Genomic DNA, 27148 nt, shown 5'->3' with positions numbered 1-27148 from the left:
CTCTATATGAAGGTCTTTGCTAACTCTGTAGTAGGCATTAAGAAACTCAGTTCAAATAGAGCAACACATAGGCAACATATAAATCCCCTGGTTTACACAACATTGTCCTGCATTAAACCTGCACTTTGCTGCCAAAGGTGTTTCACACACTTTTGAACTTGATCGACTTCTCATTTTTATTCCATAAAGTCTAACATGATGTCGGCCCATCCTTTGCAGCTGAAACAGGTTCAGTCTTTCTGTGAGCGTTTTCCACAAGGTTTCAGAAAGTGATTATGGGAATGCTTAATGATTCTTCCAGAAGAATATTTGTGAAGTCAGACACTGATCTTGGATGGGAAGGCGTGGCTCACAGTCTCCGCTCTTATCCCCCCTGCTTGTGTCAGGTTGAGGTCAGAAGTGTTGCTCTTGAGCAATTGAAAAGGCCAAATGAAATTTGGAGGTCTGTGGCTTCTGGCTATGCACTGAAAAAGAAAAGAGTTGAACCAACTTAATTGAACTGCTTCAATTAGTATCAAGGAATTCAATTAAGTTTATCAGTTTAACTTGACAAATTTAAGTCAGTCTTACTCAAACCATTTAGTTTACTTCAAATAAGGAAGTAAAGTAAAAAAATGATCTTTTTTGGCTCAATCAGCCTTTATTTGAGAGTAGTTGGACAGGAAACTGGGAAATGACAGAGGGGGAAGACATACAGCAAAGTTCATCAGGCTGGAATTGAACCTTCGACGGCCACGTCGAGGACTGAGGTCTCCTCGAAGAAATACTTGGTGGAGAGGTGAGTTTTCCTCAAATAATTTAGAGTCACTTTCCACACACAGATCTGCTATTAGACGGGACTCAACTGTAGTTTAAATAGGCCACTAAGTAACCTATGGACAATCCCTTATGAGACTCCATATGTCAATATTAAATCTGTGATTTGTTGCTTCCTTAGCAACAGTCTTGAAGACGAATGGTAACAAAACTTAAGTTCTCCCCTAACCCCGGATGTCATAACTTTGATGGAGCTCTGCTTGAGTGGCGAGCTAATTGCTAATCTTCTGTCTTGGTCAAACTCGATCTGATTTTTAGACTCTCTCCTTCTTTCTCCTGTCCCTGTCAGTTCCAGAGTGAGTAGTTCTTCTCTCTGTGCTGAGTAAGACCCTAAAATCCTTTAACCGTCTCACCAGACAAAAGAGAGGAACGTGGGAGGAGTGGAGATGAGTACGAAGCAGAAACACACGGAGCTGAAGTGAGGCACAGCAGGAGGCTGTCATAAGAGGAGATAAAAGGGGGTTCAGCAGAAACCCCAAATTTTCTTCCTGGTGTTCCCCTCCTCCCCTGCGTGGCAGCAGAATGTAGGTCTGTGCTAGCCTACAGCCATCAACAACAATCAGTTCTGCCCCAGTTACTGAAGCGTCTCACCGTCTAAACATGCATACGTCACGACACGGAGAAATACACACAGGCAGATGCACTGCGACATGTTTTCAATATGCTTCCAGACACACACACACATACACACACACTCACTGACATGCACACCCACATGACACGCCCACAACACACCCACACAGACGTATGTAAACATTTGAACATGATCATGTTTTCACAGTTTTAACGCAATAAGGACGAGGCTAACCTCAGTTAGCTTCACTCAGGTTTACAGTGACGATTTAAAGCTGTTACAACTTGACAGCCTCACGTCACCGTCTAGTTGAATTTGATGTGCCCTTTTTTTTCTTATTGTCAGTGTTTTCTGCTGTTGCTCCAAAATATAGGACAGTTACTGTGTTAGTCAGACTTTCCTCAAGAGAAACCCGTCAACACATCAGGGCGAAGCAAGCATAAATTTATCAAAATGTATTCCCTGAGCAGTATGGATGGCCCAAAGCGTCTTCTACTGGCTGCTTACAGCCATCACCGCTTCCAGGTCAGCTGCTGGTTGCATCCAAACAAAACACTTCAGATCAGCCATGTGAGGTAAATGTTCGCTGTGTCAGAACATATTTGGCCAACGTGTTTCCATCTCCCCTTCAGCGCATTGAGAGAGGAGGGTTTGTTTAAAAACCTAAAGGTCAGGACGACTGACCCCTGGGAAAGGCAATAAAAAAAAATACATTTTGAAAAGGCTAATTACAAAGAAATTCAGTGAATTACTACAAATTCCACAAATAACCATTTCATTATTTCCATTTTAGATATAATCTTTCATATTTTCTCCCATCAGTCAAGGAAAATAACTAGTTGGCCACTATAATGAAAGCTGACAACATGTGAGTCACTTTAATCACAACTGTCATCCATGTTGGGGCGACATTCCTCTGAATAAACCATAGTGAAGAGACTCATTGTACTTTTATTTGAGGAAAGTAGAGGAGAAAAAAGACAAGTTCCTCTTTTTAATCCTAATTGATCATTTTGGGTTGTTGTCATGGACAGAATATGACAGAAGGACAGTGACGAGGATTACAGCGTCACACTATGAGCCCTTGTGTTTAACAACAACAAAAACCACACCACCTAATAAATTAGATCCAGCAGCAAACGTGAACTGATTCATTCAGAATCATGGCACAGAGGCTGCTATGCAGAAAGACAGACGTGTTGCATCCCAGGGGAGCTGATTAGGGTACGACATGTCAGACACTCCCCTCAGTTCCTCACCATGTGCCATGCCAACATCGGTGCTTTTCTGCCTATAGATCAGACTCTCTGCTCACATGTGAAGCAAAGACATTTCCTCCATGCACTTGGTTATGGTGTTACCATTCCCTTATTCAGTTTGATGAATAATCCATGAACTGGATCTGGTGCAGCACTTCAATCTTTACATTTTGGAATCCAGCACATAGGGAGAAAATGCATATATACACACACTTATCATGCAGTCTTTAGCTGGTTTTCTGTCTACACAGTATTCAAATTAGAGAGTCACATGTAACTTACTAAATCCAGCCAGCCATCCATCTTTTAAAGGTTTTGTTTAACCTTTATTTTACCAGGGTCTCCCTTGAGAATTTTTGAGGCAGACATGACCAAGAGGTACACCGGAGTACAGTGTACAAAATAATAAAGGTACAAACAATCAAAATATCACGAAATTCACTCAAGTACCAACAACAGCAAAAAATAAATAGAGCCAAAAGTAGAACATAAAATAATTTAAAAAGGGCTTAAAATGGTGAGAGGTGAGGTGCAGCCAGTTTCACAGGGCTAATTTTCTATATCCCAACTTTTAAGTAAAACATAAGAAGGCATGGGGAAGAAAGTTATAATAGTACTAAGGTGTTCTTCCCCAAATGAAAAAAAAAAAAAAACCCAAGGGAATAATTATTCTAATTGGTGGAATGTTAACTGCCAGGTCGTCTGACTGGTTGCCAGATATGGCTGATGCCAGGTCACCAATCTTGTCATCAACACCAAGCATTAAGACTCAGTATTGAAGATCAAGCAGGACTATTATTATTTCAATACCCAACCTCCTCCATCTCACACTGTACCTCACAACAACTTTGTTGGTAACAGATCCATGGACGATCAGGGGTCTTTTAAGCCCCTTCATATCAAAGTTCCCCCAAATTGTTTTTTGGGAGAACAGTCACAACTGTGTGATTGTCAGGACAGTGTGGTAAAAGAAATCTTTGATCTCAAGGAATTTTATCTTGTTTAGATAAAGCTTGAAGAAGAACACACAATACCTGAAACCCTGCCTAAGGGTCACTTCTCATCATATCAGTTAATCCAGTACAGGGTTGTGTGTTCTTCAAAATGCCGCCAGTTCTGTGGTGTAAAAGGTGGTTGACATTTAAATGTGCAACATTTGCCATAGTCTGCTTAGTCCAGCTCATTTTTTCACAAGTTCGCTGTCAGTGTTTTAAACATCCAATATGTTTTGGCCATCTTGCTGTTAATTTTATTGGAAGTCCAAAAAGAAGGAAGTTGTTCCATCCGTTTTCTGGAGAACACCAGTATCAGTGCAGTGACAGATAATCTCACCATGATTAAAAAAACAAACCCACCACTATGCTACAAAGTAAGCACAGTATTTTGATGTTTGAAAGCCTGACCTTGACACCTCCAAACGCATTTCATCATTTTTTTTCCCTGAGTCGGCACATTTTAAAGTCCATATTGATGTTAAACCTGACCAGAGACATTGATACTGGTATTCCACCATCTTCCAATTGATTACTAAGACAGGACCTCCTGGTTTCTGGATGGCTCCTGATGATTGTAACCAATTTTCTTTCATCTAAAGCTGGCAGATGGGGAGAGAAGATAGAAACTTGGTACAACTTGGAACAATGATTCCAAAACAGCCTGTTAAGCATCTGGCATTTCCCCTGTCCATGCCAGCAACAACGTGACCTAAACTGGATCAATAACACGCACTGCACCTCAACTGTTAATAGTCCCATCCCTTCACTGTGTGTCTCATCACTCTCAGATATACAGTACAGAATACTGTCAAAGCAATGGTAATTTAATACTCCTACACAATCCCATGCTGTCAAAAGACAACTGGAAGCGTTCGATAGATGAACTCCCAGAGAGCAGACTCGGTCAATTTACATTCAGTAAGTCAAAGGTAACAAAAGGTAATGACTGCACAGAATGTCTTCCTTCATTCAGACACGTTGTCTGCTGAGTGGCCCAGATACATCACACCGTCTGGGTGCAGCATATCAGCACAGCCTCTGATCAAAGAGCAGAGAGGAAACACAGAAACTGTGCCAAGACTAGAGAGAGAGAGAGAGAAAGGGTAGAAAATAAAACTAAACACAAAGTCACAAGGGGAAGTTTGGGGGAAAACATATTTGTCATATAGAAGAACATTTGAAAGTTGAAGAAAAGAGTGACAAAGATAGAGATGGATGTCAGAGGAAGAGGCTATGGGAGGATGGTGAAAGCACCGCTGGGAGCCTGATGATCTGTAGGAGAACTGGATTGGGACTAAGCACTTTCATTTTTAAATGCACTGTAGTTCACGGTTTGCGGCTACAAAGAGAGTTCACAACAGCTACGTCTGAAGAGACGGGATCTTAATCGCTTTCAGAAGTTCTGAGTTTGGTGTTGATTACATGATCATGGAGCCAGGGAATGTCAGACCCTACACATGAAAGCCACAAGCAATAAGACAGGAATTTGCCAGTTTTACAGCCGTGCCACAAAAATATGCCTATTAAACTGTTTGTATTCAAAAATGTAAGCAATATAAAAATTGTCAGGAATCTTCTCCTGTCTCCAAATGTTCCCATTCTTATCCCATGGTGTCAAAACAAGGATATGATTTTGCAGTGGCTAAATAAAACATAGAAAGACTCTCAAAGAATTAAGGTGTAACAAAGAATGTTTTAGCTGGAAAGACTAAAATTTAATGACTTGTGGGTCGTTGTCGCCATGCATGAAGTCCATGCAGCATGTGCGTTGTGAACTTTAAGCGTCTCAACGCGAGACCTCGGTTACTTAAAATGTTTTTGATAGTTTAGCTCTGCCCTCTTGTGGTCAGTTTATGCAAAAACAATCTGCTGAAGTTTTATTAAGTTTTCATTTTACTGCTCCATTGCATTTTATAGCGTCACATGATTTAGATAAAGGAAAACTTTAGAATAACTTTGCTCTTCTGGCCACCTGACTCTTAGATGTTTCCTTTAGAAGGTGATTTCCTACATCTACTTCACGATTTTCAATAAACTTTACTGGCAACCTTTAGTTTAGAGGCTCAACCACGACATATTGACACTTTATGAGAAAGTATTAAAAACAAGAATTTCCTGTTTGCTGAGAAATAATGTTTCCGTCTAATCCGCTGGTGTTTCTATTCTGTCCACAGAGCCAATGTTTTGTGGGTTTCCATTTTAGCATGTCTTGTGTAGAAGAAATTCCAATGAATTAACAGTAAGTGATGATAAGGTAAAAATAAATAAATAAATAAATAAATAAATAAATACAGATACACATACGAAAAGCAATAATAATTTAAAATGATAAACATAAAAATAGAAATAGAACAATTAGGTTCTGGGAAATCTGTAACATTTATACTAGAATTAGTTGCATAAAGTGCAGTTCTACAGTTTGTTCCATGTACTATAATATACTATTTTGTTTGTTTGTTTGTTTTACTTACATAATGCCATTTTTTCAGCAAATATTTCAGCACTAGTATGGGTTGTTATTTTTTTTATTTTTTATTTTTTCGCTGGTTATATAGAGAAGATTATTCTTTATAATATTTAGGAATGTCAACAAGCTGACACGAGACTGAATTAATTTTGCCAAGCCCTACTGTATCCGGCCAATCCCTTACTAGCTTAATGCCCTAATTGCCAATCACAACAATGCATCCCTCCCACATTCTACTTTTCTTTCATACACTCTGACGCTGACTATGTTGAAATAATTCTTAAGTTCTCGGGCGCTCATGGCTCCAGTAGCTCTTACCCAATCAGAAGATAAGAATCCAACCCAGTTATGAGTCTGACACAATCTCATTGGTGTATTATCCAAACGTAGTGGCCTTATGGGCGGAGTCTGTGGCGCTACGTCGAGTTCCGTCTAGCGGTTAGCAGGGAGGTAGTAGTCCAGTCTGCCTCTGTAGGAAGGAGGAGGACAGCTGGCTGCCTTTTATATCCAAACTTACAGCACAGAGGTGAGTGATCAACCGCACAATACAGCATATGTAGAACATGTTTTCCACTGTATTATACACCAGTATGCATTTATAATAATGACACAATGTCTAGAGCTATGACGTGCTGGTGACAGTCAGCTGTTTTAAATTCGACTTTAGTTTAAAAAAGTCGAATTTTTTAAATAAAAAAAATGCGCGTGCACAAGCAAATAAAGAATGGCCCATAAACCTGACAGCGTATTCCTGCCTCATGCGTATAAAATAAATGGTGTTTGTTGAGCATTACGAAACCTGTCTCCCCTCCCTCGCTCTCAGTGCAAAAACAAGAAGCTACAAGGACGAGTCATTTCCCCCTTCTATTTATTATTTTATTACACAAATTTAATTACAGTAAAACAGTTTATTAGTTTGTTGCGCTTCGTCTTTAGTCTGACCTATATATTCACTGCTTTCAATGTACGCGTTGCTCGACTGTTTCATTAACTCAGAAGGACACATTAGGGCTCCGCCTGCTGTTGTAGTAAAACGTAATTGAGTTTGTGATATTCAGTTAAAATGCTTTGTTCAGTAGTTTAGTAGTAGTACTACTGTGGTTGTCTGTACGTGTTGATGTGAATGAAATTGTCTCTGAAGAAATGCACTTTAGTTCCACTTTATGATCCTTATTATGTGAACAGTGATGTTTACCTTATCAAAATGACCTTAAAACTCACTTAACATGTACTGTGGGTATTCTTAAAGGTAATACAATGAAAAATGAAGTTGAAAAGCAGTTATTTTTCTTTCGTTTGATTTTGCCATATGATGGTAATTTCCATCTGCAGGCTCTGGTTAATATGACAAGAGTGCAACATTAAACCTCATGATTCAATAAATTTCAAAAGCAGTTAATAACATATAAAGTACTTTCAGTGATGGGTATAATGAGAACACATGGGAACTGCTCTAAATGAGGCCCCTGATTTGGAAGTTTGTTATACTTTGCTGACATTTGTTGCTTGGACACTTGGTTGTCACTGATTGCGTACAAAGTACAGGACGCTGCTGCAAGATGGATCCTAAACCTGATAATGTGATTCTCTCAGCAGAGGTGAAGGCTGCAGAGACCATGGAGTCCAAAAGGAGGCGCCCTCAGCACCATGCCAATGGAAAAGGGTCTGAAGCTGTGGAGAAGTCAGCACAGTGGGGGAGAGCATGGTGAGTAACTGAAGCTGCACAAGCTTATTTGATCCAAAAGAGTAAAAAAATCCATTGACTTGTCCTATTTTGTGATTCAAGAAGGTTTTACCTTGTGAAATAGTTTCACAACAGAAACACCCGATAAAATCCATTTACGTGATATGGACCAGTGTCCTGCAAAAGTACAAATTAATCCTGAGCTTGTTGCACTTTATGTCATGACAAATGTTTGTGTCATGACATATGTTTATGTCACTTTATGTCTTTTTGTCTTTATAAAAGACAAACTTAAATTGAAATTAAATAAAAAACAAAATAGGGCTTTAATGGAAAGAACGTAACATATCCATATATCAGCGTTATCCTACCATTAACCCCGCCCCCCAAGAAGATCACAGCATTTGAGCCACACCTTTTGCCCTTTTCACAATCTTTCGAAATCGCCAAAGTTAACAAAAGCAGGTCGAAAAGACGTACTTCTACTCTGTGTCACTGATCACATGTACTGAGTCAGCTGCGTTCGCATGCGGTGAAAACACACTGGCTGTCATGACAAGCGCTGCTAATCCACCTCATTTGATTTGAAGCTATCATGTTTTGATAGTTTTTATGATTAGTATTTTTTTTTTGGCATTAGTTGAAACTACATACCTCTTCATGTAGAAAATCTTCTGACCCACCTCCTGTGTTTCTGATCCGTTCCCAGGGAGGTGGACTGGTTTTCCCTGATCGGTGTCGTCAGCCTGCTTTGCTTCGCTCCCTTCATCGTCTTTTACTTTGTGATGGCCTGCGATCAGTACGAGTGCTCCATCAGCCAGCCTCTGCTAGAGCTGTGCCAAGGAAAGGCAACCTTGCTGTCCATCTGGGCCCGGGCCCCCTCCTTCACATGGACTGCTGCTAAGATATACACCATCTGGGTGAGCTTTCAGGTAAGTAGAAGAGGGATCAGGCCCTGCCTCACACAGGAGCTTTGCATTTTCTTCAAACTCAAATAAAGCATCTTGTTCTTCAGGTGTTCCTCTACGTGTGTATTCCTGACGTCACCCATAAGTTTATTCCGGGCTACGTGGGTGGAGTGCAAGATGGAGCTCGTACCCCTGCTGGTATATGCTTCCTCCTTCCATGAAACAGTTGTGAAAGAAATGTCTTATTTCTTCTTAACGTATATTTGTTTTCTTCTTCTCCCAAGGTTTTATTAACAAATATGAGATCAACGGGCTGCAGTGTTGGATCATCACCCATGCTCTGTGGTTTGCAAACGCCAATTATTTCCACTGGTTTTCTCCTACCATTATATTTGACAACTGGATCCCCCTGTTGTGGTGTACCAATATCCTGGGCTATGCTGTGTCTACCTTTGCCTTTGTAAAGGCCTACCTGTTCCCCACCAGTGCTGAGGACTGGTGAGATCAGCTGCTGAACTCCACATTGTCTCAGGTATTATAAAGGTAACACAAAGTTTACCCACTTGCTTTCTTTGTCCCTTCACAGTAAGTTTACAGGGAACATATTTTATAACTACATGATGGGGATAGAGTTCAACCCTCGCATCGGCAAGTGGTTTGACTTCAAGCTGTTCTTCAATGGCAGACCTGGCATTGTCGCCTGGACCCTGATTAATCTGTCTTACATGGCCAAGCAGCAAGAGCTGTACGGTCATGTCACCAACTCCATGATTCTGGTCAACGTGCTGCAGGTAAAATAGAAAGATCAGCTCCTTAAAGCTGCAGTATGTAACTTTATAAAAAATAGGGTTTTTTACATATTTGTCAAAACTGTTACCTTTCTTTTTTGTTGTGAAAAAAAGAAAATCAAACTTATCTGTTCTAACTAGAAACCAGTCAGAGCCAGGGGGTGGGCCTCAGTGCTGTCAGTCACCCTCAGTGTGGAGCTACTCATCCCTCCTCTCCCTCTCTCTTTTCCTCTCTTCTATGCTACTGTTAGCAGATCGTGTTGTGAATGCTCAGGGTAGTTAGCATAGCCACCAAAGACAGCAGCTAAGCAGTTTTCTGTAACAGTAAGTTGTTTCTCTGTCATTAGCACATTGAGCAGCGCGTACATGAAGTTGATTGACAGCATTAAGACCCTCCTCTTTGCCCTGATTGGTTCATTTTGTTCAGAAGCGGTAGTAGCTCAAGAAGGAGGTGGAAGAGATTGAAATTTTGACAGATTATCTGTCTCATATTAAATTGTCATGACATGGTGATAGCTTGGTGATATGTCAAAAACCTCATCTTTATAAAAGTGACTTACTACAGCTTTAACACCTTAACTCATAAAGAGTCTGGAGTCTTCATGAACCCATTGACCAGCATGTGAGTGTTTCTAGAAGCACTAGAAATTGTAGGTAATATCTGTAAGACCTGAACTTTGAAGTGCAATGCGAGAACATTTAGTCTGCCACCAGCACAAAGTTGCTGCCTGAGTCAGGTTGATTAAAACCGACCTTTACATGAGCTGTGACAAAGCTGCTGTTCCCTCACTGATCAAAGCTTCCTACTGGGAAGCTCTATTGGTTACTTTGGATCATCTTAATCTCTTCTCCTTTACTTTTCTGCCTGATTCAGACTACTGAATCCGAACTAATTCTAAAATGATACATCATATGTAGAGGTGTGCCGATCGATCGATCTCCTCTGCCTCCTCTCTGTGTTCTGCAGAATTACTCTGCTCAGTCAGAAACAGCCAATCAGAACCAGCATTAATCAGCTAGCCAAGCTATCAGGAAGTTTTGATTCAGTAACTCAGCATTGTCTATTTTGATCAAATCTGAATTTGACTTTAAATGAATGTTTGCTTTTTTACTTGACATTATTTGATAATGTCAGTGTTATGAGATTGATTTGACTTGTATAATTTAGGCTGTTGAGAATATTACTGTTAAATATTATTTTACCGATTGCAGGTTTTCCAGTTGTCCTGTGTCTACCTTTGACGGAATAGCGGCTGTATTTTGCCTGCAAAAATTTAACATGTTTTATGTCTAAGTTAGGTGAATATATTGCTAGATCACATAGTATCATTTATACCTAAAGCAAAAAATTAACAGCCAATCCAGATTATCAGCAATGATCAGTGATCAGGCTTCATGGGTGATCGGAATCGGCAGCAAAAAACCTGATCGGAGCATCCCTAATCATGTCACATGAACAATGTGGAATAGTTTTAATTTATTTGATCATTTATAATCATTATAGAACAAAACCCAGGATTAGATTTGTTTTCAGCTTGTTGCATTATTCAGATTTTTTTATATAACATAACCTTCATAGTTATGGCAACATAGGTTTTTATCCTTCCCAGTATAATTCATTCAGCACTAAACTAAAATAAGAAGTGAATGTTATATTAATAATGTCAGTGGCAAAATCTGTTTGTTGCCTCGTAGGGGATTTATGTGCTGGATTTCTTCTGGAATGAGGCGTGGTACCTGAAGACCATTGATATCTGCCATGACCACTTTGGGTGGTATCTAGGCTGGGGGGACTGTGTGTGGCTGCCATACCTCTACACCCTGCAGGTAACACACACACACACACACACACACACACCACAAAGTCTCCATGTCACACTAAATGGTTAATATGTTGTGAAAAGGTTTTTCTGCAATAAGTTAACTAGAAAAGTGTCAGAAAGCATCTGATAATCAACATGGGAAGAGTTGCAACACTAGGCCTGTCACAATGACACAATTACCTGGGTGATTAATTGTCCCAGAAATTATTGTGATAAATGATAATATTATTGTTTTAAGACCATTGCTAATAGTATAAAAATGACATATTAGGCAATGACAATTAAATAAAAGAGCAGTCATCTTTTGAGAAAACTACCCTTTTAAGAAAACTGTCTTAGTTTGCTATATTTTGCACTGTCCTTTAGTATTTTTGCATTGTACCCGATCTAGAATTTTTTTCAGTTCCGGGACAGATACAGATATTAATATTGGATCGGTGCATCTGCAATATTTAGGGACTTTTCAGACAATCGAAACGGTAATGGCTATAATCAGAATAAGGAGGTCCAGCTTTTTAAAGGTTAGTAATACCACTCATTGGTAAAATCCCATTGAGTGATCTCTTTTTTCCCCATCTTTCCTGTAATTGTTACAACTTTCCCTGTTAATAGAGCAGATTATAACAAAGGAACCCCATAAGATACTTGGTGGGAGGGGGTTATAGAAAAATACAGAGCAGTCCTGCAAAGAAACCTGATTGGGTTTCTGGACAGAACTACCATGTATTACTGTAGTCCTGACTGCACTGAAGTCTGAGCTGCAATGTAATGTGAAAATATTCATAGCTTACCAATAGTTTAAAATGCACTGTACATGAAAGTTGACTTACACTAACTGATCTTACTCGTGGCTGAAAGCCTTAGACAGTTGATGTGTTGTTATGTTTCTGGCTCTTAGGGCCTGTACCTGGTGTACCATCCAGTCCAGCTATCAGACGCTCACGCTCTCGCCGTGCTGTTGCTCGGGCTCGTTGGGTATTACATTTTCCGCTCCACCAACCATCAGAAAGATCTGTTCCGCCGCACGGAGGGCGCCTGCTCCATCTGGAGGCGTAAGCCCACCTACATCGAGTGCTCGTACCTGTCCGCCGACGGCCGCAGCCACCGCAGCAAGCTTCTGACCTCGGGGTTCTGGGGAGTGGCGCGCCACTTCAACTACACTGGCGACCTGATGGGCTCCTTGGCATACTGTGCTGCCTGTGGCTTTGGCCACATTCTCCCATACTTCTACATAGTTTACATGACCATCCTGCTGGTCCACCGCTGTGTGCGAGACGAACACCGCTGCAGCAGCAAGTACGGGAAAGACTGGAGACGTTACACCGACACAGTACCTTACAGGCTGATTCCTGGACTGTTTTAAAGAGATGCAGAGGAAGAGTTGGAAAAGCATTCAAATGATGAATGCTTGGTTAAACAAGATAAGCTTGGCTCCTCCCACTGAACATTCTCCTCTGAACTTCAGACTCTGCACTGCGAACTCATCCCTATAACCCACTGCCAAATGAAGACAGTTTGATAGTTTTTGGTTTCCATGGAGCGACAGTGTGCCATCATGCAGGACATTTGATAAAAAGATGTATTTTTTTTTAAAAACAGCCTCAGCAATCATCAGAAACAAAGTTTCTTGTTTAAAACACTGAACGCCATGTGCTTCAAAGTGAGGGTCACGGCCCCTGGGGAGGAAAGGGGCCATTATAACTGCAGTTTACTCATTTGTATTTGTGAACAAACAGAGCTCAATCTCAAAGATCAAAGTCAGAGCATCAGATTGTAGCTATGGTAACAAAGCAATCTAACTATGAAGATTGTTCTTTGAATTTTTACAAAGTAAACTTGCCAGCTCCTTAAAATCTTACATTTAACATTTATCTGTGCTGAAACCATTAAATCAAATTTAACAACATTGATATTCTCAGTATCAAATGTCACATTTATATTTCTGTGATCTGTGTTAAAATATTAGCATTTATGGGGCCCCTGAATCCGCGGAGGGCCCTATGGAGCCGCCAACTTAATTTGGATTAAACAGAAGTGTGAATAATTGATATTCATTTTAATTGTATTTTTTTGTTTTAAGACTAGTTGTGAATAGCATTTCATGGGTGATGTTTTCCCGTAACATACAATTACCTAGTGATATTTTTACATTTCCTGTCTACTTAACATGTTTTAATTCAAAAAAACAGGAGATGGACCTCCTCAGCGCCACGACCACAAGGCTTAGCAAGTTCTCTGGGGGAAACCCTGACAGTAGATGGGTGTTTGACAAGGTGGGGGTGTAAAATGTTCTTACAATTAAATGGGGAGTGTTGAGAAAATAAATTTAAAATAAGCTAGTTTTTAAGCTTAACATGTCTTGATTCAAATGGCCTAAATTGTGGTTTTAAATCAGTGACTTATTCTGGCCTATTGACCTTTATTTTACCTGTAGTTCCAGCTGGGATCGTTTGAATTGCCTTTTGTCTGTGAGAAAACAATACAGTGGAAGTTCCAGCTTTTCACACTCATCTGTGAGAGGCTGTAAACACGGCAGGGGTTTTAGGCTTCAGATAGAGGGTCAGAGATAGCTCCTGGTTGGAGGAGAAAAGGTACGCCTTATTTGAATAAATAAAATACAAGAGGATAAAACTTTCTACACAGAAGTAACAAATTAGATTTTGCGCTTGCAACTTCTCCAAAGACGTCTTTGCCTTTTCTTTTTGTCTCAGGTAATCAATGTATGTTTCTGTTGTTCTGCAGTTTCTGGTGTAAGTTTGTGCATTGTCTTACTTCTAAGTTTATGCATTGTCTTATATTGGATTAAATTCTGTAATTCTGTGATGTCAACACGCATAGTTGTTTTCCTTGTGGCTACACGTGGCCTGCCGAGAGGACCTGGGATCTAAGGAAGAGAGAGAGCCAAACTTTTTTCCAAAGTTAACTATTTTAGAAATTCTTCCTTAACAGGAGCCAGCAGNAAAGAAGTGGGAACCACTGAGCTATAGGATATCTGGGATGAAAGGATACATCTCAATTTATCAGCCTTTTCTTTTAAAGCATTCCGGATTCAAATTTGTGTGATGCTGATCTTTTTTTTTCACTTTATCAAAAATATATGGATTCTTGTTTGTAATAATTATAATGGACGCAAGCTGTAGTGGGCTCTTACTGCTTGAAACCCTTAAAATGTCCTGAGGACAAGAGGACTTACATGTTATCTATTGGTCCCGTTGGATAACATCAAAGTTTTGAGGGTGACAGTTTTCTCAACCAAATATCTTCCACCTTTACTGTACTCAATGTCACTGTTAGATCTAACTTAATTGTTGAGTCTCATTTATGAGAATCCTCCACATTATGCAAGTCATAACAATTACTGAGTTCATGATAACTCAATCAAAATTCATCCACATTCCAGCTCCAAGGAAATGTTTTTCTTTCAAAAAAAGTATGTTTCCTGTATTTTACAATTTCTCAAACTGACATTGCAACCATCCAGCAATAAACTAAAAACAGATCTTTTAAGTTCAGTGATGATTTTTGCTTTGTTTTCATACACTGTCATTAAGGAAATCTTAATAAACATGTTCAGGCGTTTGTTTTTTGTTAGACACTGACATCATTATGGCATAAAGTCAGTCTTTGTCATTTTTAGTGTTAGCACTAGAGGGCAGCAGATACCTTTTCTTCAAAACGGAATAGCCTTTTTTCATAAATGTTCAACAGTTATAAATGCATAAAAATAATTTAGAGCTTGCTGATGCTGCTCTTTAATTGACTCATCCTACAATTATTACACTGTTGTACCATAAAATGAGTGAAGGACTAACAAAAAGCATTTTTAAAGGCTGCACTATTAGTTCTGTTCCTATACATAATCAGTAGTGGAAAAAAATGGTTTCTGATATACACCATTTAAATTATATGGCTTTTGTTAGTTCATTGAAATTCAAGTCAGTTATAGTTATGTAAATAGTTTTGCTTGCAAGAATCTTAAGAGTTTAGAACATCCCCCTCTGGTGGTCATCTTGTAAGCAGCGATATCGAGTGAAATTATGTTTTACAAATACAAGCTGAAGTGCATGACAATAGGTCAAAACAGAGACTAAAGGTAACCAGAGACAATGTAATGGAAATAGTACAGTTTTGACCCAGAATGAGAACCACAACCCAGGTACGGTTGAATGAGTTTTATGGACAGCAACTGCATCATCGGCACGGCTTTCTGGACAGACTACATGAAGGGCATAGGTTGGTTCAAATTCAAAAATACTGTATCGATTCCAAAGATAACTTAAATGAGTGTCACGTTATAATGAGTGATGAGTGATGGGCAACATAAACAGGGAGTACTGTGCAATCAGCAAATGAATAGTTACCCGACAGAAGTGGTTTCCACCATCTCTTTGGAGATTTGGACCATGACGGACTTGAATCCTCTGTGATGCAACGGTGAAGGAGTAGAAGGTGTCCTTTCTCCAGGGATTGTTTCAGTCACGGAGAAGACAATGTCACAGAGTTCGGAAATACCGATACCAGGATGAGTAAGATGACACTCACTAATGCCATGAGCAGAGCTCACCATGGGAAAGGCATGGTTGTCAGTCCGCAATCCCATAATCAAAGGTTGGGGAGACAATCCTGGTCAGCAGCAGAGCAGGCAAAACAGATCAAGAAACTGTGACGCTGTAATCAAAGTCAAGGTGTGATACGCAAGTTTCAGAGCCACAATCAGAGTATCTCAAAAGTACCTTTGTGACAAGTTTGCGCTGAGTGAGTGTTCTCCAGAGTCCTGCTAATGACCTAATTATTTGACTTGGGTATTTAGAGGCAGAGACATCTAAAGGTTGCAGGACCCCAGCTCTCGAGGCCCGGATTTGAGGTCGACTGATATACACAGCGGCAAAAAGTCAGCGGAGTTGGGAGGGGCAGGGAAGATCATCACAGACAATCCTTACCGGACTCATTAGGTTGATGCAATCTGATGGGATTACAGTTTGGGTATGCATGAGGCTAGGTCCTGCAATTGCTCGGCATTTGTCCAGATGCTACCCGACTGTATGGGCACCCTCACGTACTCATCAGTCCTGACATCAGCTTACTGCAGCATCTCTCAAACCCCATCATGTTGAAACATTTCACAATAAAAGTACACAAGCCTTATGCATACGCAAAATAAAACTGCTGTTAAACTCTGTCAAGTTGTGGGTAACCTGGGTTGTCTGGTAACCTTCACTCACTCGTTTGATTTACTGTTTAATCTCCCAGTAATTCCCTGCTGTATTATTCTGATGATGTCAGAATGTTTGCCCTCATTTGCCTGTTCATGATATGCCAGGTACATGTTCTTACAAGTCCTTAACTTGATGCTAAACTTATTTTCTTTTGCCAAAGTGTGCACATTGCAACTATTACATAGAACTTGTAAATGACTGTCACACCACACTACTCTCAGTTAAATTTCTTAAAACTACAAACTCACCTCCCAAAATATCGTTTTTTTTAAAGACAACTCCTAATGATCCGTCATACCTGGCAGCTTATTCTGCCGTGTCAGCGCAATCCAGGCCTGTATCCTGGAGCTCAAACCTTCAGCAGCTTTCTTCTCAGTATCATGACACATTATGGATGTAAATTAGCTATGGAAACAGAAGGCGTATTGATTCCTCTTACCTGCGTTGCCATTTGCAGCCGATTCATTATATTGCATTATGTAGAACCAAATTGCCTTTGATTGTTGTCTCAGGCCAACTTCTTCACCGATTGCGACCGAAGGCAAGGAAGAGTTGCCCGTGTCTGAGTTCACTCATTGTCAAATTGACAAACAGCTCACTGTGAATGGAAATCTAGAGATCTTTATGCGATGACACTAAAAGCTAGACTATTGAATTTTCCAGCGAGGGGATCATTCACCCATCCATATAAACGTCCAGTGTACACAGTAACCATATTGTCGGAGCGCCCCTCAATTTTGCAGCTGGACATTTTTCTTTAGTGAAGGGCGGTTGGGGGTCACAGAGTGGGAAGGAACTGTAGCACAGCGAGGAGTGGGAATGAATGACACAGATACTGAGAGGCGACGGCAGAGAGGGAAAAGCAGACGGAGAAATAAAGTACGCTCAGTGGGACACTTGGAGCTGGTGCCACTCCTCAACAAAAGTTGGCTTGATTTCCCAAAAGACTAAATTAGTTTTTATTGGCAGCTGGGGTGTGTACGTTACTGCTGGGTAATAGTTATAAGGTACAAGGAAAGAAGCACCACAGAGAGAGGAAAGTGGATGATTCGTCAGCAAACTGCAGTCACTGATAATTCATCTGAACCCAGCAGAGTGTTTCAGTCCACAGTGGGGATATAATCACATTGTGGCTGCTGAGGCTGGATTGACTAGCTGATTGCGGTCGGTAGCAGAGGAGTCATTTTAACCATCATAGCTTTGATTTCTTTTACTTTGGATTGGATGGTTGCACTTCATCAGTTGTATTTCCTCGTTTCTTGTTCCTCAACACACGAATATGAAAAATAAAACTTCTCTGTGGAGCTCCAAATCCTTACTCTGAGTCACAGTCTTTCTAAGCTAATTAAACGCTGGCATATGCTTTGAAACTCTAAATATTTTATTCATTTTATTAGTTTCAAACAGTGTCAGCCAAGGTAACAATCTATTATGACTTCAGAGATCCAGATTTACTTTACATGGGTTTCTAAGGTGTCATGCTTTTTCATGAAATTTTTCAGAATTAAATATGACAATGCACATTGCATTGATTATGCGAAACATGCATGCAGTTTTCCAATTCATTTAAATACTTTGTGTACCATAAGTAGTAGTCTGAATGCCAACTTTAAAGTTTTAATTTCTTTAAATTAATGACATCGATTTTAACCCGTTAAAAAAATTATCTCAATACTTCAGGCCATACATACTTTGTTTTCATGCGTTACTTTACTTTGTTCAATAACTTAGCATCAAAAAAGGGTTTTGAATTAAAAATTGTGTAGATTCAATTGTGATTAATTAATTACAGAGTTTGCAATTAACCCCATTAAAACATTTTTTAATCAGGTCCTACCTCTAAATTTTTAACTCATGATTTCAATAGTTTTTTTACATTGGGCCAGATCAGTTTTTGGAGTTTTTTTTTTTTTTTTCATAAATGAAATTATCAGAAAGTGTAACAAATCCACAAGTAAAGTAAAAAAGAGACGGAACCTTAAAAAGGGAAAATACTTTTTAACTGGAGTATTTTAGACGGTCCACACACAACAACATGGCCGCCGAAAAGACTTTCAGTCCAACTGCCTCCATTTTTCCTCATTCTTCTGAGAGAGCAGAGAGAAAGCAACGTGTTCTCTTTGTGTTCTGTCATCCATTACAAAGCGGGAACTAAACTGAGAAAAGGAGTTTATGAAAATAAGGTGATAAAATCCTCCGACTACTTGTTAGTCACTGAGAAAGACGAATTAAAAAGGATTAGGAGACAAAGCATTAGCGGGATTAAACCGATTTCTCTGATTTCAGCTCAAATCCGCAGCAAATAAGGTGAATAAAAAAAGATTGTTTGGAGATTATAGGGTTTATAACAATCCTGCCTCTGAGGTGTGGGGGGCAGCTGTAAAACCAGCATGAGCTCAATTGCCTTTATTTAACATGCTTGGAGTGAAAAAAAAAAAGAAGAAAAAAAAAGCCAGCGGCCTCCTGCTGCTGCTAACTGTGTTCAGAGTCTGACAATCAAACTAACAGTGTACAGTCTGTAACAGTGAGCCAAACTCAGTCTGACAAAACTGTAGAAGAAAGTAAATAAAAAAACAATACCGGGACCTGGAATGGTCACAATTTGAATTCAGGGTACAACAGAACAAAAACATCTACAATAAAAACGAAACAGGACAGAATATCTGCCACCTGGTTTCTAAGCATCACAGCAGTTAAATGTGAAGCAGGTGTTTACTTTCCACAAGGAGGGGATTTTTGGGGGGAAATATTTGGTTGCTGTGGAGACAGACAGTTATGGAGGGAGTGTTTGTGGCAGAGCTGTCTGAGTGACAGCCAGCTGTCCAGGGTAAAGGACGATAAACTGGCACTGACGTTCAGGTGCAACGCGGCCAAAACCAGCAGTGCCTCTCTGACCAGATTTTTAATAGACCTGGAATCCAAGGGGGAAATTTGTTTGGCACAAAGCGTCATGGTCGTTATCATAATTTTTATAGCTGTCAGAACAAGGTAGATGATGGGAGTGCAAGGTAATGTCTGTATTAAAAATATAATTTATGCCAGATGGTATCTTTAATTATTTAGTAACGAAAGTGAATTGTAATCTAAAGAACAGGGCTGAAGATTCAACATTATGAATGCAGAAAGCTTAGAGGGGGAAGAAAACTGAAGTTACACTTCAACCCTGACTGAGCTTTACCATCGTCCTCATGTTGTCTATATGATGTAGAAAACAGGATTAGAGATGGATTGATACAGTCTCCAATTAAAGTTAAAAACAAAACAAATCAACAGAATTGTGATAAAATGTCAAAGGAATATAAAAAACTATTTTATTTTTCAGACCATTTCCTCAATGTTTTTATGTCGTTGCTTTAAGGAATCACTCTGATCTGGCAACATCCTCTGTTTTCCAGGTTTTATTGGTCTGTGTGTTTTCATTGTTTTACTTCCTTCACATTTTATCCTCAAAAGCTTTTAACATGGATTTTACAGTTCTTATATTGAGGTTTGGCTGGTTTTGCTTTCGAAGCGGTTCTTTAATTTACAGGATGGGAAATTTGATTAGGCGTTAAAAGCAACATTTTGGTGATTTTAAATCAAAACATATCGTTCTAGGAAAGCCTGGCCTAGAATGATACTTCCCAATTCAGGTGCTCAAAACTTACTATCCTTATCGGTGCCATACCAAGACCTGACCAGCTAAATGTTACCAGATATCCAAACAGCTAAACAGAATGAATGCAGAACTCCACAAACTCTGGGATGACATCTTGTAGAATTTACTGCATCATTTTTTTCTGTGAAACTGTAACAGGATAAACAAAGAAATATATAAGTATAATTGCTGCGATGATGTCAAATCCCTGCATACACTATTTTCGTACACAGAGGTGGTCTTTAGTGAGCTTAGCAACAAACAAAGCTTGTGTCAAACATAAAAATGTATAATTTGCTTCCTCTTTGCTATTTCTACTGCTTTTTTGATAACTAACCAAGAAGGACCACTAGATGGCATAATTTAGCAAAAAAAAGACAATAACCGCAAAACAGTGAATGTAACACCAGTCACTCTGACTGTTTGAGGCTAAATATTTAGTTAGCAAGCTACATATATTTAGCCCAGAGTTAAAGTTTTAGTTTGGACCCAGATATTTAGCTTGCTAGCTAGATATTTAGTTTTAAGCTAAATATTTAGCTAGTGAGCTTGCTAATTGTTTAATTATGTAATTAGAAAGCTAAATATTTTGCTAGCTAATTACATTTTTCAGTGTGAAACTGTAACATTTGTAAATAAATGAATAACATGGTGAAAATATAATGACTTTGAAAACTGAACCACCTTTTTTTCTGTCATGACAGGCTAAATAACCCAAATTTTCGCTGTTAATTTTTGACTGTGTAACTTTACAAACAGCACATCCTGGAAGGTTCACCATGCTCATATAGAGCAACACAGAAACACACTGGACAAATAACCAGGAACCAACACACCCAGGCCTGAGGGTAAAGTAGAACTGCCTAAGTTAGCCCAAATTGCGTGGTTTTGCTCTGTGGGATCAGTCTGTAGTTACTGGAGAAAATTCTCCATGTATAGGGAGAACATCCAGGAAGACAACAGGCCTGAGTTAGAAACCAGGATCTACTATAAGGCAACAGAGTTACACCATGTCCCACTGTGTAGCCTCTGCAATTCCCCCATACACATGTATAAAAAAACTTGATCAACTAGTCCATAATGCTCAGTATGCACAGCTAGGCATATTGTGTGTGATTCAGAATGAGCCTTGCACTTTTCTTTCACCAATTAGCTGACTGCTCTGAACTGATCTAATGTTAACTGACACTGCAGCAGCACCTCAAACATTCCCAATAGTTTTCTCTTTCATAAATCACAAGGGCAATGACTCTTCCATTACCCATAATCACACTTGCCGCAACCACACAACATTAAAACGCTGCCATGTATCGATTGTGCAAGATGACAGCAATCCAATGCGTTGTCTTTTCAAGTGTCTCAAGTAGAACTAGATGGTTGCTCAAGTCAGCAGATTTAGTTCCACATGCATGCTGTCAGCGTTCAGTTTTCCTGCCTTTTGTTGGCAGTAACGTTGTGTTTTAACCCATTTTCACATGTGAACCACCAACCTCTCCTCTGCCAGGCATCTAACATTGAGCCTGGGCTCTTCCTTGCCACATTATTAGCTTTGACCTTTGCGTGTCAGCTCCAGTGTTGATCCTGAGCCAGAAGAGCCCTGCCAGAAGTTGGGCCAAAAATAAAGGGCTAACACATGTTGCATTTTATGAACAGTCCAGCCAAGGATTGTACATATACAGTCATATAATCAGACCAGTGGAGAATGTAAAACCCAGAGTAGGCCCTCAAACAAAAACCCCCCTTTCCTCACTTAATCATTCCTGTAATGTATGTTACTTCATCCCTTTAATGCTCACGTATTCCTGCTGCCTTCCTAACCTCCCGTCTGGGAGAATCTAACTACATCCCCTCATCCGTACCTTTAATTTGACCTTTCTCACTGTCATGACTGTACTGAACCTTCTGACCACCATATGAGCTGACCTCTTTCGCTCAATGATAACGCAGACTGTCATTCCACGTAAAACCAATGTTTTACTCTCCATCCTCAGTAGCTGCGATTCCATTGACGATAACATTGTTCACATTGGAATTACGATAATAAATTTGCTTAAAAGGAAACACGGCAATTTTGAAAGATTGGAAGGAAGGAAGCGCTAGGAAGAGGTGGGTTTTCAGCTGATCGAATCCGGCCATGTAAAATTTTAAGTTGTTTAATTAATTGTTGTTCTGGCAAAACTTATATGAGCACAGAATGCAATAAAATGCAGTACACCAATTTATCCAGAGTACACTGATAAATTGTACACCGATAAATTGATGTACTCTTAGATTAAGAGTAAGCCTTTTAGTGATTATCTCAGTACTTTATTGCATTTTGTGCTCAGAAAGCTTTGCTGGCGATAAATTGATGCCATTTTATCAGGGTGATAAATTGTCCCCAATTTTCTATAATTTGGGAGGTCATGATCAGCTGATAATTAGATGTGTAGCCCATCTTTTCCACTGATCCTATCTACCTCGGCAAATGTCTAACTATCAGCCACTTTCCTTTTAAGCACTGCTGTGAGAGAGGTTTGACTGACTTATCAATTTTTTGGTCTGAAATGTTGCTAAAAATAGTTTGGTCACTATTATTATTGGGCAAAACTGGAATCGGCAGGTCAGGCTTTTTTAAAGATCGGCAATTGGCCATTGAACAACATCCCTAATAATCACTTAAAATTTACTTGAACTTATTTCCTTTTTTTCCCATTTCAGGCTTTTTTTTCAGCTATGTTGACAACAATGTCAATCTGAAGAAGTAGACATTAGCGTCTGACGACTCTGTGGTGAAAAGTGTTGGATGGCAGTCCTGATGTTCCTCATTTACACCAAACTGGGGGATTCTGCGTGTCATAAGCCACTCAGTGTTTCCCAGAGACTCTGGATGAACGGGACTGCATCAAAGTCTGACCTAGCTGCAGAGCGCGGATCAGAAGGATGTTGAATTTATTGTTATCACTCACTCTGCGCTTCCTTTCTCCACTTCCTTTTTCCTCCCGAAACAGCAGCACTGCGAAGCAAAAGCCCTCGTTTATAAGTCTGTGTGCTTTTGTTTATGTTGCACATCAAATTATTGCCTTTTACTGACCTGATTTTTTAAAGCTAAACTAAGATATCAAAGCTGATTTGTTCTGAATTCAAATTGCTCAACACAATGGCCCTGCCCTAATGGCTCTTTAAACTTGTGTATTGTGTGTGAGTGTGTGTGTGTGTGTTTATTTTTTTAAACCCAGAAAAAGGCCTACCAATTCCGTTCCATCTTTAGCTCCATTGTGGGTGAAAACCTGTTATCTGTCTCAGCCTGTACATGGCTGCCTGTACAGTATTCCTGTGTCCATGTGCCGGATTGACAGGTCTCACCAAGACATTAACGAGTTGACTGTAAAGTTGTTTTAATAGACTTTAGTTTTTTTCCTGGTTCTTTTTCTTCCTCATTCAGCCAAACAGAAGCTGGACGACATAAAATTCTTTAAACTTTTTTTTAAATTCTCGATTGTAAATTAAAAGATAGCTAAAAGGTTTCAGTTTCGTTTCATAGACTTTCCATTTTTAAATTGACGGCTTAATGAGACTGCATGTTGGGGATTGAACTTTCTATTTATCTATTCATTATAACGTCAACGGGAAGCTTAGAGAGTTCAGATTTTTGTGCAAACTCCCATCTTTGTCTTCTTTGGATTGGAAGTGTCGGGCTGTTTATTTTATTTCATTTTTTTCTTTTCATTAAATTATTTACATTTCTGCATAGTGTCCAGTGGGTTCACATTGACACACCAGGAGACATGGGGACACACTCAGTATACACACCATTTAGAGCCCATCCACATGCTGCTCTGGAGCGTTGTCACCCTGACAGATCAAAGGTCTGTTCCATCAAGACAAAAACAGACTTTAATTAAAAAGGCTGGAGTTATTATGTTTGGTATAGTCTGCCAATGACAGGATTCTACAGTTACTTATTTGATGGTGCAAAGGAGGATGTTACCTAAAATCAAGAAAATTATGGACAACCCTGACCATCGTGATTGTCATCAATAAAGTATTTTTGAGTTTGAATTTTTAATACCATCCAGCATCTTGATTTAGGTCAAAGTTGTCCATTTTGGTTTCATCTGTCCAGACGGACTCATGTCTTTGTTGTTCCGTCAATGCCACAGTTTGGATTTCTCATGGTTCTCTTTTAACAACTGCTTTCCTGATCCTATCAGTCAATCACATTTGTGTGCACATACCAAAGAGCTTTACATCATAGAAACAAGAAGTCATAAAACAGAATGTGTCAAAGTCGACAATTGAGAAACCAGTGACAGCTATTACATTTTGATGAGAGCCATCATCAAGATCATCAATACACGTCAAATATATTGATCAAAGTTCCAATTATTATGGTTCAAAAGCAACTCTAAACAGCAGGATTTTTAGTCCAGATTTAGATTTTAGTGAGAACGCCAGCAGCAGCTGTAGCAACAGAATATTTTAATACACTCTCTCCCTCTCTTCTCACCAGAAATGCTGGAAAAATTAAAGGTCATGCTGCTAGCATATAGCCACAACTCATAGGCAGAACTGACAGCATTGCCTACCACAAACAATGACCCGGGCGGAACACGGTACGCTAAATAATAAAACATAATTTATTGAAGTTTTGAGACAGATCAACTTTCCTTGAGGAATTTTAATAATCGAGTTACTGGAATCATTCGAGGAATCGTTACAGCCCTAGTAGATGCAGTAATCAATGTGACTAAAGACAAACACATGGGTGAGTTTATCTAGATCTTACCGGGACGTTAGTTCAGGTGATAGAAGGCTGATTTTGTAACTGTCTTTGTGTTTCTGAAGGTTCTTATGCTAATGCTTATGAAGGTTTTATGCCCATTCTCATAAAAGCCACTTACACTCTTCAATATTAATATCAACTTCAACTTTGTAGCGCATTTTCTGAGTAGCACCTGCCTGTTACCTAACCCTTATTATTCTCTTATTGCTTCTGAATTTGGCATAACTGACAGGAATATTTCATTCCAGTGTTTTTTAGGGGTTATTAACATTCTTAATTAATCGGTAGGATTACTATTTTTTGCCATTATACAGTATTTTCTCAATCAATCCTAAAAGGTCACATCAAATCAACAGGAAGTCTGTACTTTAGAACATGAAAGACCATTTTTGTGGTCTGCCCTTCCAGCCGGCAGCTGCCCCAGTGATCTACCGACTTGGCTTTGGAAGTGAGCTGTTTTTAGATGGAGGGCGTGTTGCTGGATTTACGCAGCTAATGGCAAACCAGCTGCTGCCATGAATAGCTGAATGAGCCCTCGTAGTTAATATCTCCTTCCAGATCAGTGTCACAAGAAATGTTACCAGTGAAGGTTAATATCATACAAAGGGAGTATGACTTTAACTTCTGCTCCTGCTAACACACACAAACACACACACACACACACATGCATAAATACACCCATTCATCAGCTTCCTCTACCACTAAGCTGGCAAAATTCCCTTTCCCTTCCAAACCCTATCTGCCATTTAAGTATCGTGTGTGTGTGTTTGTGTTGTGTGGGAGCGTCTTCCTGTGGAGGAACAGTCCCTTGCCACATATAGTCACATTTCCACACCCTGCTCCATCCACACCCCTCCTCATTGTCCCATTCACACTGTGATAGTGAAGCAGACGCACTTACAGGTTAGTGTGTCAGCAGAACCTGCTGTTACTGGAAGTTAGACCGTGGGTGGAGCTTGATGATAAAGGGTGGAGGAGCTGTGGGCATAGAAGCCATTGATGAGAATCTGGGGGAAAAAAGAAGATTAATATCTGCCATTAATGACCAGCAATAGTGGAGCACTCCCTATTTAACCCAGAGAAGGATTATTTTAGTTTATTAGTAATATTAGAAATTGTAGAGTGCGCCCTATTTAGATCAATATTATACAGCCCAGAAATTGAATCAGAATTAGAATTAGAATAACTATGAACTTGGAATCCAGAAATACTTAACAGGAACAGTCACTGCTTAGTTTATATTACTTTTAACCCAGAAAAGGATTTAGCTCTCTTTCTTCTTTTTGTCTTTCCTATGGTTTGTTATTTTGTTTGTATTTCCTTTTAATTAATGGAAAGCACTTCGAATTGCCTTGTTGCTGAAAATGTGCTGTATAAATAAAATTACCTTACCTTAATGTTGAAGTCATGAAGTTAATAATACCATTGAAAATGATTGTCATGTCATGCTAACAAACTGTTAGCATAGCATTACACTTATGCTAACATCATTCAATAACTAACAGTCACTTATTGCCGAATGATAGACATTAGCTAATAACTGAAGAAGGAATACATTTATGGTTTTCCAAATATTTTACAAATAAAACAGGGGTTTGTTTTACACTAATGCCCCTAAATGAAATCTAGCAATAATTTGGTTTTTAAAGTAATTAAATTACTAAATAGAATCCACCTGTGTAGATTCTGATCTCAGCAGTGGCAGCCACCGATAACTACAACATTCGTTTTGCTAACACAGTGCTACCCCAACATGGTGTTTGGTGGAAGCCAGCCTTTTCACTCATGACTTCAGTTTTGTAATTAAGCAGAGAGCGTCACAGGAAGGAAATAGCAAGGTCAAAAGTCTTCACCCACTTCAAAATAAGAGCATGGATATAAAGATTAAACTACTTGAACAATTGTCAGCAGTCGGTAACTAAAACCTCAACACAGACGTTGAACTTTAATCAACTGAAAATTTGCAAAACAGTCAAATAAAGTAGCGTGTTAGATTTTTTTTCTGGAAAAAATCATTTAGCAGAAGCTAAAACAAAGTCAAAGGGTACACACTTTTATACTGTGTTTTATAAAAGTTGGCTGAACATGTGAAAACCAGCATCAGCAGCAGTAAAGAGAGTTTACTTTTATTAAATCGATTTTTTTTATCATCATCCTGCTTCCTTCAAAATTCTGTTAGAACCCTTGCAAATCGTCTGGACTTGCTTGATGCAGAA

General features: G+C 39.3%; 1 protein-coding gene and 1 long non-coding RNA gene across 4 annotated transcripts; one reads left to right on the top strand and one right to left on the bottom strand.

The window, feature by feature from the left end:
* Nucleotides 1-26690, bottom strand: LOC106965194 (uncharacterized). 2 transcript variants are annotated; one of them, XR_001428574.1, is made up of 4 exons: nt 26608-26690; nt 25834-25939; nt 23116-23162; nt 1-464 (listed from the first exon to the last, which is right to left on the bottom strand). It is a non-coding gene; the product is annotated as an uncharacterized LOC106965194 (long non-coding RNA). The 2 variants fall into 2 exon arrangements; XR_001428575.1 differs by lacking the exons at nt 1-464; nt 26608-26690 and adding an exon at nt 26325-26601 and having other exon boundaries at nt 22875-23162.
* Nucleotides 6523-12995, top strand: dhcr7 (7-dehydrocholesterol reductase). Of its 2 annotated transcripts, none has more exons than XM_015061127.1 (8): nt 6523-6637; nt 7708-7816; nt 8505-8727; nt 8811-8901; nt 8988-9201; nt 9290-9494; nt 11187-11318; nt 12213-12995. In XM_015061127.1, the coding sequence occupies exons 2-8, from the start codon at nt 7728-7730 to the stop codon at nt 12675-12677; spliced, it is 1419 nt and encodes a 472-aa protein (XP_014916613.1). In that variant the 5' UTR covers nt 6523-6637; nt 7708-7727; the 3' UTR covers nt 12678-12995. The 2 variants fall into 2 exon arrangements, with proteins under 2 accessions (XP_014916613.1, XP_014916614.1); XM_015061128.1 differs by having other exon boundaries at nt 6532-6637; nt 7705-7816.
* Nucleotides 26691-27148: the final 458 nt, after the last annotated feature.

Source organism: Poecilia latipinna, unplaced genomic scaffold, assembly GCF_001443285.1.
Source record: "Poecilia latipinna isolate Pla-1442-1.1 unplaced genomic scaffold, P_latipinna-1.0 Scaffold1783, whole genome shotgun sequence".
Taxonomy (NCBI): Eukaryota; Metazoa; Chordata; class Actinopteri; order Cyprinodontiformes; family Poeciliidae; genus Poecilia; species Poecilia latipinna.
This window is presented reverse-complemented; position numbering and strand designations above follow the sequence as displayed.